This window comes from Hyaena hyaena, unplaced genomic scaffold (assembly GCF_003009895.1).
Source record: "Hyaena hyaena isolate Hyena2069 unplaced genomic scaffold, ASM300989v1 scaffold_573, whole genome shotgun sequence".
NCBI classification, from domain to species: Eukaryota; Metazoa; Chordata; class Mammalia; order Carnivora; family Hyaenidae; genus Hyaena; species Hyaena hyaena.
Window position 1 is genome coordinate 402,044 of NW_024081211.1, and position 12,448 is coordinate 414,491.

The 12,448-nt window shown below is 37.7% G+C and overlaps 1 protein-coding gene across 6 annotated transcripts in view; it reads left to right on the plus strand.

Annotated features, from left to right (window-relative positions):
- FREM1 (FRAS1 related extracellular matrix 1) overlaps positions 1-12,448 on the plus strand; it is a 169,150-nt gene that overhangs the window by 75,325 nt on the left and 81,377 nt on the right. For all 6 annotated transcript variants that reach the window (XR_005532548.1, XM_039256582.1, XM_039256583.1 and 3 more), the window contains exons 16-18: positions 786-1,038; positions 6,564-6,758; positions 7,848-8,033. Coding sequence is in view for 5 of the 6 variants with exons in the window: in XM_039256582.1 (XP_039112513.1) it covers positions 786-1,038; positions 6,564-6,758; positions 7,848-8,033 (634 nt within the window). In the remaining variant the exon portion in view is untranslated. The remainder of the gene's footprint in view (positions 1-785; positions 1,039-6,563; positions 6,759-7,847; positions 8,034-12,448) is intronic.

The following is a 12,448-nucleotide window of genomic DNA, read 5'->3' on the forward strand; positions in this document are numbered from 1 at the left end:
GGAAATGTGGGGGTTGACAGTATCCACAGGCTGGACCTGATAACCAGACTTGCAGAGCACACACCAAGTTGCGACTGTGAACTCAGAGTCAGAATGTCCTTCATTTCGATTTAAAAGACTTGCCTTTTCAGGTGTCTGCATCATCCTGTTAGATTCAGAGAGCCAGAGTGATCCCATATTGCTCTTCTTTCCTTTCTACTTGGAGCTTTTTGTTCACAATGATGAGAGAAAAACGTTTTGTCTAGTTAAAATCTGGGATTGATTTCATCGTTATGGAGTTTCAGAGTGAACTCAAAATGTTCGAAATGCAGCTGCTTATTTTAAGTTTAGAGAAACTTCCTGGGTGGCAGAGAGGAAAGCTTTGTGATCACCAAATAATTTGAAATATAAATAACTTTGATGTGGTAAATATAAATGCATCAGACCACAAGGACTAAATTTCCTCCAGAATATGTGTGAATTTAACGAAAGACGATGGGGACTTTAGAGAAGACTGCTTTGTATTACATTTATGTTTTGTCTGTCTGGAAACAAATGAGAGCTCTGAGTCCCAAACCATAACCATACTCTTCCATTCCTACCTAAAATGTTTCCCATGTTGGCCATTTCTTCCAAGATGGTTCATATGGGGAAGATACAGCCAGCTTGGCCAAATTCCATGGCTATTGTTTCATGTGTCTGAAAGATCGAAAATGCCTGTCATTCCGACTATGAGCTATGGGTAACCAGCTGGGCAATTTGTCATCGCTTTCTTTTTCTTGAAAACATGCATTGTTCCCCCCTAGGTATTCCCCGTCAATGATGAGCCACCAATCCTCAAGGCTGACCTCATTCCCATGATGCATTGCTCAGAGGGCGACGAGGTGGTCATTACATCTGAATACATTTCTGCTACTGATGCGGACAGTGACGACTTGAGACTGATGTTTGTGATTGCCCGAGCACCCCAGCACGGGCTGGTGAGGAAAGGCGGAGTCACAGTGGATCGGTTCTCTCAGGGAGATGTCATCTTGGGGGCTGTGACATACAAGCACACGGGTGAGTGACAGCACGGTGATCAGTGTGGATGAGCGGATGCAACAACTCAACAGAGTCTTAATGCCACTCCTTGCCGGGGGCTCAGTGCTTGCTCTCATTAAAAAAGAAACAGAAGTCGGAGCAGCCTGTATCCCATTTTTTAAGTAGAATCACCATTTTTAGGAGGATTTCTGATCCCAGTAATATAACCAATTTCAAAGAGTGGAGAAGGAACATGTATTATTGCTGCTTTGTTCTTGATGCTTCCACATAGACCTTCAGGTCACCCTGGGGTTGTCTGCATTCCCTTTTTGATCCATTTGAAGGAGATTTTATTTGACCGTCACATCTTTGGGACCCATGAATCATAACAGAAATGCCTGAAGTTAGCTCCTTAGGATAATTATATTATTAATTTTAAAAGTTTACACGATCACCAGCTAGTTCCTAAGAAGTAACTTCTCTGCCTTTTGAGTTCCTGAAAAAGCCATTGTACTATCTTACACTTCGTGTGATGGCTACAGCACCACACACTGGGGGATCCCAAATAGTGATACAGTAAATGCTTATTTATTAGCATCGTGATTTCATTTCCGGCATCACATTATATTGTTACCCAGATGGCATTTGTTCCCCATGTGAAATATCCAAATGGAGAAAACATTAATTCAGTCTCTGTTATCTGCAAGGCATGGTGCTAGGCATTTTGAGCTGCAAAGGAGTATAATCCAGACTCAGCTGTGAAGGGCTTTGAATTTAAATGGATGGACAGATCCTCTCACATGCGAAGATGATAGCATCACATATCTATACCTCATTAGTCATTGCCCCTAGCATGCCTTCTGATCTCTGGGTTGAGGACACCTCCTCAGTAATAACATCGTATCCTTCCTCTGGTTATCTCTTATTGCCCTCTGTTACAATTTCATGTGTACTAATCCATACGTCACTCTCATCTGTGGGTTTCATGGGGAAGCATGATGGGGTGTATAAGGCCAGGTGAGTGGTAGAGAGAATAAGAAGTATCAGAATTCAAATTGTTTTCTTATTTGAAAAAACATGGGGAATACAAGTAGTGCGTGGGGACTCAGGGTGGGGAGATTGAGAAAGATAACGATTAATTTGGAAATGGGGGGGAGTATTATGAAATAATATTTTAAAAAGTTTTTTAATGTTTTACTTAATTTGGGAGAGAGAAGGAGGCAGAGCACGAGCAGTGCAGGGGCAGAGAGAGAGGGAGACAAAATTTGAAGCAGGCTCGAGGCTCTGAGCTGCTAGCACAGAACTCATGAACCATGAGATCATGACCTGAGCCAAAGTCAGACACTTAACTGACTGAGCCACCCAGGTGCCCCAAAATAATATTTTACATATACTTTGGAAAACAATGATTTATTAAGATACCAGTTGTTTTATGGCCAATTAATATGGCACTTTGTAATCACTCTGCCAGACATTTATATATAAATATATATATGTAATTTTTTTCATGTTTATTTATTTTGAGAGAGTGCACCAGAGCATGAGTGGGAGAGGGGCAGAGAGAGAGGGAGAGAGAATGAATCCCAAGCAGGCTGCCAGCAAAGGGCCTAGGGCGGGGCTCGATCACATGAACTGTGAGATCATGACCTGAGCCAAAACCAAAAGGCAGATGCTTAGCCCACTGAGCCACCCAGGAGGCCCCAGACATTTTTTAAGAAAATGGTATCTCCTTATCTTCTTCTTCTTTTTTTAATGTTCATTTATCTTTGAGAGAGAGAGAGACAGAGAGCAAACAGGGGAAGGGCAGAGGGAGAGAGACACACACACAGAATCCGAAGCAGGCTCCAGGCTCTGAGCTGTCAGCGCAGAGCCCGGCACGGGGCTTGAACCCACAAACCATGAGATCATGACCTGAGCTGGGGTCAGATGCTTAACCAACTGAGCCACCTGGGTGCTCCTCTCTTTATCTTCTTAAGTATGTTCAGTCTTGGGAAGGGTTCCCTGCTTGCATCCTTGCTCTGGGGGGCATAGTCCACATGGTCAAGGTCTCTGAAGAGTCCACAACTAGGTGCGTCATTCTGATTTCCCCAGTAGATCTCATACAGACTGGCAGAAAAGGGGCCAAAGACCAACGACTATTGATTCTTACATGATTTTGACATTTGTGGCCGGCTCACGCAGAGATAAATTAGGGGTGAGATGAACCTGTCTCTGCTAGTACCCTGCTCCAAGTGCTAAACAACAGGTGTACATATTTATAAATCTCTTCTGGTGTGACGTCCACGTAAGGGCGGGTCGACTAAGTTTTTTCATGAGACCTTCTAGGACACCAGACAAATCACTACAGGTAGATGTTTTGTTGTTATTGTTGTTATGTTACTAAATTAGCAGAAATAGTGCCAATTCAAAAGACCGTCTGTTATTTGAATGATGTTTCCATGTAATGTTTACCCAATTGCTCAATTGGTAGTGACTTAGCATGCGTGGGAAAGACTGTAAGGAACCACATTACTATGGGACCTGAAATTTCAGTGGCTCTGCACTTGCCTCTCTGTGTTGATTATAAAGGCAACCTGAGGATAATTTTGTCACCATTATTATTTGCTTTCTGTGAGGATAAAAATAACACTACATGCTCATTTCAAAAAACTTGGGAAGTATGGAAACGCATTCTGAAATTTTGAAAAATCGCCTGTTTATCTCTCAGAGATTATCACTGTTAACATTTCAGTACTTTGTTTTCTTTTTTTCTAATCATAATTTTTAACACAGTTGCAATCATGTCTGTGTAGTTTTATTGATTACTTTTTTCATTGAGATTATCAGCTAAAACGTTTATTAAAATATTTATTAATATTTTAAAGTTATATAAAGTTATTGTAAATGTAAGTTTTAGTAATTGAATAATATCTTATGATGTAAAGTTACATGATTAATTTGCTATTCTCCCAACATTAAACATAAAGTTATCAGAAAAAAATTTTTTAAGGCTGCCTGGGTGGTGCAGTTAAGCAAGCATCCAACTCTTGATCTCTGCTCAGGTCACAATCTGATGGTTTGTGAGTTCAAGCCCCGTATTGGGCTCTGTGCTGATGGTACAGAGCCTGCTTGGGATTCTGTCTCTCCTTATCTCTGCCCCTTCCCCAATTGTGTATGCTCTCTCTCTCTCAAAATAAATAAATAAACTTAAAAAATTTTTCTAATAATGCCACAGTTAACAGTTTTAAGTATAAATCATATCCTTAGACTATACTCCATTCAAAGTAGAGACTTGCCCATCCATATTGTAGCCTTTTTTGTGACCAGATGCTCAGCCTGGTTTTTCTGTTTTTCTGTAAATGTACCTATGCTTCCACTAGGTCGAAATTACAGTTATGGAAGGAACTATGTTTGTTTTTTAAAAACATTTTTTAATGTTTTTTTTTTTTTTTGAGAGAGAGAGAGAGCGCAAGAGAGAGACAGAGCACCAGCAGAGGTGAGGCAGAGCAAGACAGGGACATAGAATCTGAAGCAGGCTCCAGGCTGTCAGCACAAAGCCTGACGTGGAGCTCAAACTCATGAGCTGTGAGATCATTACCTGAGCTGAAATTGGACGCTTAACCAACTGAGCCACCCAGGCACCCCTGTTTGCCTTAAAAAAAAAAAAAAAAACACACTCTCTACTCTTCCTAGAATGATTTTTCCACTTCTCTTCCTGCATGTCCTCATTCCCCCATCTCAATTCTCTGCCTCATCTGCCTGGTAAACTAATTATCATTTAATGCATAGTATAAAGCCAGCAGACCCATCTGGAAAAAAACTTCCCTGACTTTCCCAGCCATGTGTTCCTGGCCACCATGCCACTGTCAGCCAGTACTTTCATCTTTCTTCACCCTCAGCCCCCTGTACATATTCAGGCTGAGGTACATGAATTTTCAATTTAATTGGTTAAAAAAATGACATAATAGTGGCAATTTCATGTGGTTCCTCTTAATGCATATACACATCAGTTATATTCTAACCCAACTACATTTCCTTCTCTACCATTATTTTGTGTCAGTGCCTGACATATAATAGGTCTTTTGACATTTGACATTCTTTTGAACTGTCTGACATTTTCAAAATGTCTGCCTAATTCTCTGTTGGAGCGCCCAGCATAGTAATTACCAGATATGAGCCATTAAATATATATTTATCAGGTGAATGAAGAATAAATAAGCTTTATTCCAATTTATGTTCTTATAAATATGACTAGATAAGAGGCATCTTAAATTTTACTTCTTCTAAAGTTAAAGCTGGATTATTCAATTCTAATTCTCTCAACTTCAACTCTGTTTTTCCCTCTAAGCCCAGTTTTCTCATTCTTTAATCATTTGGTTGCTCAATAATATCATCTCTTGATTTTCCTTGTCATTATTTTAAGCAGGTAGAATAATGCCAAGCACACTGCAGTATAGATTTGATCAATGTGTCTTGTGAAAATATATGACGTCCCTGATCTTTTGTGCACTAGTCTGATCAAAACTTCCCAATGTTTGCTTTCCTCTTGGCACTTTCAATGTGAAGCATGAGAATTATGAAAAACACATCTGCAGAGCTTTTCTGTTCCCTGGAGGGTGAGCGCTTCTCTCTCTGTGCTGTTAGTTAGTAACCAAGAGCAGATTGGCTGGTTTGCTGATCAGCTATCGAATCCTGACATTTTTCCCCCTTCTTTCTCCCACTACTTAACTTAGGGCCATTTTATTTATTTTTAAATTTTTATTAATTTTTTATTGAGGGAGAGAGAGAGTACACACACACCTGAGTGGGGGAGGGGCGGAAGGAGAGGGAGAGAGAGAATCTCAAGTAGGTTCCATACTCAGCGACCACATCCATGAGATCATGACCTGAGCCAAAATCAAGAATCAGACACTTAATCAACTGAGACACCCAGGAACTCCAAGTTGGGTCCGTTTTAAATCCCATAAGCATAAGCCCTAAAGAGTAAAAGGAAAACAAAAACAAATGCCACTTCTTTGCGATGTCCTGTTGCTATTTCGTTAGCACCTTGGCTATTAGACAGTGAGGAAAATACTGAAACAAATGACAACAATGTGGATTATCTTTCTATTTCACCTTCCCAGCTTCTGTTTCTCATAACTGTGGTGTGGTTGATGGTTGTTCACTTAAGGTAGTTAATGTAAATGGGAAGACAATGCAATTGGAAAGACAAGGGGCCTTCTACTCTCCCTATAGTTGGTCCTATCATGAAACAATTATGAAGGAAGAATGAAACCATCGCCAGTGAAGCTTTGTGCCTCTCCCATGTTCATTTGTGAACTGTCAGACCCTTGTTAGCCCCTTTTTACCCCTCCATATGGTGATAGATAGTTGGCAGAGCCTTCACCAGAGGCAACAGATGGGCAAGCATTTTTTCATTATTTTCATGACTATTTAATTTCATAGTGATAAAATTGAGTTTTATATTGTAGACACATAAGTTCCTCTCTTCACCATTCTATGCTTGGAGAAGAGGGGCAGATAGATTTCATCTGAGTATTCTATATTTTTAAAAAGTCAGGTTTCAGCTATGGTGTATCTTCCAGGTGGTGAGATTGGCTTGGTGCCTTGTTTCGATACCATTACATTGGTGGTTTCGGATGGAGAAGCTGGTCCTTATGTGAATGGCTGTTGCTACAGTGGGCCCCGTCCATCTGTTCCTCTTCATGAGTCCTTTCCAGTATATGACCTCAACGTCACAGTACAGCCAGTGGACAACCAGTCACCTTCGATTGCAATAGGTGACAGCATTTTCTCCTATGAAAGCTCTATCATCTCATCTGGTGTCATGCCTGTGGTTTAGTGAAATGATATGCATTTGAATCATAGTTAAAATAAACTACAGAATTGCTGATGATAATTGCCTCCACACACCTTTGTGGAAAACTCCAAGTCTCTAAAATGTTGCAGGGCAAAAGAATTTGTCTGTTTAAAAGTGTAGGTAATTCTGTAAGGAGAGAGAATGCAAGTATGTTTGTGTGTGTGTGTGTGTGTGTGTGTGTGTGTGTGTTTTGGGATGAGGACAACATTGGAATCCTCAAATATTCCGGCTTTATTTCACATGGGGAAATCTAATTTGCCTGCTGGAGAGAGAGTAATTTATTTTATCCATAATAATTTCTATTAGAACAGAATGAAAATACCAAAGAGACCATTTATATACATTTAACCTTATTTGCTTTTTAGAAAGTCATCGCTTCATAGACATTATGTATATGTTCTGTCTCTTAGAAAAAAAATATGAGCATATGTATGGATGTTATTGTAATTTGCAAACTATCTCCCAAGCAATGTTCTGGAAAGGAAGCATTATCCCTGCAGAATAATTAAGCACCAAGGCATGAAAAAAATGTTCGTTATGAGTAATTCATAATAGCTCGCAGGCAATTAACGCTCTGACAAACAGAGGTAACAACTGATCTTGAAGAGTACATAAACTACATTTAGTGGCTTATCATTAAAACAGTTTGGCAATTCTTATTTTCATTTGTCACTTCTATAGAGACACAAGGGAAATCAGAGTTCCTTGAGAATGACAAAAGGGCTGTAGTAGAGCATTTAGTATTTCTGCTGTCTCTCCATTATTGTCTGGCTTGCTTGTACAAGGAAAAAAATATCATTCCATAAGTCAAATTAAATTCCACCCATTACCCCTGAATATTTTCACTGTAAGGAGAAATTATGCCAGAGGAAATGAACATCTCCCATGGAAGTATATTTGCATATGGGAGGCTTCTCTGAATTGGAATTGCAATCACTCCCTTTTGTCTTCACTATTCTGATTAGAGGATTTCACGCTAAGTCATAATTGTCTTATTATTTGTATGCAGGTACCATGTTCGTTGTAGATGAGGGTTTCTCAGCAGCCATTACCATTAACCATTTGTCTGCCACTGACCCTGACACTGCAGCAGATGACTTGGAATTTGTTTTGGTTTCTCCTCCCCAGTTTGGCTACCTTGAAAACACCCTTCCTTCTGCAGGTTTTGAAAAAAGCAATATGGGCATAAGCATAGGTAAGTCATGGCTTCGTGACCAGCAGTCTCTTGCCTATGTCATGTATCTGACTGGCCAAATCATGCTTAATGGCTGTGTAAGGACTTCAAAATTGCTTAGAGCACTGTATACATTCAGGGAATTATTATTATAGCTGATACTTTTGAATATTGTTGTTTTTCATTTTAATTTTCTATTTTGAATTTCCTTATGTATGGGAGTTTACTTCAAAATAAGTGGAAATGTCACTTAGGAAAGCTATAAAAATACATATTGAAGAAAGAATGTTTAAAAAGAACTTCATAGCAACCCAGAATACTGTGATATAATAAATCTGGTGGGAGCTCACAGGTCTCATTCTCTCAACCTTTTAGTACTTTTAAAAGACATTGGCAGAAAAGATTAAGACATGTATCATGGGTGTAACAGAGAGAGAGAAAGAGCCTGGGATGTTGAAGGTGAGGACTTTAATTTTGAAACCAGAATGTATCTCAGATATTTAAATAGCTCTTGTATTTCAGACAATAACAACTAAAACAGAAACATTAATAGAGTGACTAAATGGATAGAAAAAAAACAAGACAACTATATGCTGTTTGCAAGAGACTAAGTTCAGCTTCAAAGACAGACATAGGCTCAAAATTAAGGGATGGAAAGAGATATGGCATGCAAATGGAAACCAAAAACAGTAGGAGTACTTATAACAGATATAATAGACTTTAAATCCAAACTGTGGCAAGAGACAAAGAAGGTCACCGTAAAATGATAAAGGGGTAAATTCATCAGGAGAATATAACAATTACAAATTTATATGCATACAACATTGGAGCACCTAAATATATTAAGCAAATACTAATAAATCTGAAGGAAGTAATGACAACAATACAATAATAATAAGGGACTTCAGTACCCCACTTGCAACAATGGATAGATCATCTGACTGAAAAATCAACAAGGACCCAATGGCCTTAAACTGTACATTAGACCAAATGAAGCCAATAGACATAGTCAGTGTATTCCATCCAACCAAAGCAGCAATGGAACATTCTAATCTCAAACACACATGGAACATTTTCCAGAATAGATCATCTGATGTGTCATAAAACAAGTCTTAGAAAATTTTAAAAGATTAAAGTTCTACAAAGTATCTTTTCTGACCATAATGGTAGGAAATTAAAATCAGTAACAGAAGTAAAACTAGAAAATTCACAAATATATGTAAATTAAGACACTCCAAACAACCAATGGTTCAAGTATAAAATTTTTTAAAAATCCTGGGGTGAATGGGTGGCTCAGTCAGTTAACCATCTGACTCTTGATTTTAGCTCAGCTTGTGATCTCATGGTTTCATGAACTCAAGTTCATGTTGTCAAGTCCCACAACAAATTCTGAGCACTGACTGTGCAGAACCTGCTTGGGATTCTTTCTCTCTGCCCCTCCCCGACTTGTGCTGTTTCTGTCTCTAAATAAATAAATAAATAAATAAATAAATAAATAAATAGAAGAAAAAGTAAAAATAGAAAATCTTAGGATTTCTCATCACAAGGAAAATTTTTTCCTTTTTTTCTTTCTTTTTTATTTTTAAGTAATCTGTACACCCCAAGTGGGGCTCAAACTTACAATCCCAGGATCAAGAGGCTCATGCTCTACCAACTGAGACAGGCTGTCTTTCTTTCTTTCTTTTTCTTTCTTTCTTTCTTTCTTTCTTTCTTTCTTTCTTTCTTTCTTTCTTTCTTTCTTCCTTCCTTCCTTCCTTCCTTCCTTCCTTCCTTCCTTCCTTCCTTTCTTCCTTCCTTCCTTTCTTCCTTTCTTTCTTTCATGTTTTTTATTTATTTTTGAGAGAGAGATAGAGGCAGCATGAGAAAGGAGAGGGAGACACAGAATCTGAAGCAGGCTCCAGGCTCTGAGCTAGCTGTCAGCACAGAGCCCGACACAGGACTCAAACCCACGAACCATGAGATCATGACCTGAGCCAAAGTTGGACACTTAACCGACTGAGCCACCCAGGCACCCCTCCTTTCTTTTAAAACTGTATCTATATGAAGAGATGAATGTTAGCTGAACCTATTGAGGTAATCATTTCACAATATATGCAAATCAAACCATCATTAAATTTACATCTTAAATTTACAGAGATGTATGTCAATTATTTTCAATAAAACTGGAAATAAAGAAATTTTAAAAATTTGTGGAAACACAACATACCTAAATATACGAGGCAGCAAAAGCAGTGCAAAGAGGAAAATTTATAGTGATAAGTGCCTACATTAAAAAAATTATCTCAAATAAACTATGTAACCTTATAAATCAAGGAACTAGAAAAACAAGAACAAAAGAATCCCAATTAGCAAAATGGAGATAGCAAAGATAACAGTAGAAATAAACGAAATAGAGACTAGAAAAACCATAGAAACAATAGGTTAATAAAACTAGGATATTGTCTTTTAAAAAGATAAAATTGGCAAACCTTTACCTAGACTTGCCATGAAAAAGAGAAGACTCAAAATCTGAAATGAAAGAAGAGATATTACAATGGATACCACAGTTATACAGAGGATCAGAAAAGACTACTATGAATAACCATACATCAACAAATTAGACAATCTGAAAGAAATGGATAAATTCCTAGAAACATGCAACTTACCAAATCTCAGTCATGAAGAACTAGAAACCCTAAATAGGCCTATAACAGGTAAGGAGATTTATCAGTAATCCAAACCCTCCTAAGAAAGAAAAGTCCAGGAACAGATGTCTTTACAGGTTCTATCAAACTTTTAAAGAAGAATTAGCATTATATCTTCCCAAACTCTTGCAAAAAATTGAATAGGAAGAAAAACTCCCAAACTCATTTTATAAGATGAGCATTGCCCTGATACCAAAGCCAGGTAAGGATACTATAAGAAAACCATAGACCAATATCCCTGAAGAATGTAGATGCAGAAATTCACCAGAAAATATTAACAAACTGAATTCAATAGTACATTAAAAGGATCATATACCATGATCAAGTGGGAATATACCTGGGATGCAAGGATGGTCAACATATGCAAATCAATAAATGTGATACACCAAATTGATAGAAAGACTAAAATTCTATGATCATCTCTATAGATACAGAAAAAGCATTTGACAAAATTCAATAATGTTTATGATTAAAAACTATCAACAAATTTAGTATAGGTGTATCCCCCCCTGTAGTAGAGGTCATATATGATGAACTCACAAGTAGCATCATACTCAACAGTAAAAGGTTAAAGCTTTCTTTACAAAAAGATGAGGACAAAAGTAAGTATGCCCACTTTTACCATTCCTATGCAACATAGTACTTAAAGTCTTAGAGTAATTAGGCAAGAAAACAGAAATAAAACTTATCCACATAAGAAGTAAATTGTCTTCTTTTGCAGACTACATGATATTATATGTAGAAATTACTAAAGATTTTTCCAAGGGGTGCTTGGGTGACTCAGTCAGTTAAGCGTCTGACTCTTGACTTAGGCTCAGGTCATGATCTTGCAGTTAGTGGGTTAGAGCCCCACGTCGGGCTCTGCACTGACAGTGCAGAGCCTGCTTGATATTGTCTCTCTCTCTCTCTCTCTCTCTCTCTCTCTCTCTCTCTTTCTCTCTGTTTCTGTCTCTCCCATTCTCTTGCATGTGTGCTATCTGTCTGACTTTCTCAAAAATGAATAAAATTTAAAATTTTTTTAAAATTTCACCAAAACACTATTAGAACAAGTCAACAAAATAAGTAAAGTTTTAGGATACAAAATCAACATTAAAAAATCAGTTGTATATCTATATACCAATGATGAACTATCTGAAAAAGAAAACAATTTCATTTACAATAGCACTGAAAAGAGTGAAATACTTAAGAATAAAATTAACCAAGGAAGTGAAAAATTTATATGCCCAAACTATAAGACATAGAATTGATGTCTTGAAAGAAGAAACTGAAGAAGACATAAGCAAATAGAAAGATATATACAAGGATCAAAAGTGTTAATGTTGTTAAAATGTCCATTACTACCCAAAGCCATCTATAGATTTAAGGCGATCACCATCAAAATTTAAGTAGCATTTTTCACAGAAATAGAACAAACAGTCCTAAAATTTCTCTGGAAGCACAAAAGACCTTGAATTGCCAAAGCAGTCTTGAGAAAGAACAAAGTTGGAGGCATCATGTTTTTGAATTTCAAAGTATATTGCAAAGCTATAGCGATCAAAACAGTATTGTGTCAAAACAGTATGGCATGAAAACAGACACATAGATCAATAAAATAGAACAAAAGAGCTCAGAAGTATGTCCATACATATATGATCATTTAATTTATAACAAAGGAACCAAGAATATACATTGGGAAAAGGACAATAAAAGGTGTTGAGAACACTAGGCAGCCTCATGCAAAAGAATGAAAATGGGTGAAAAAAAGAACTCCAA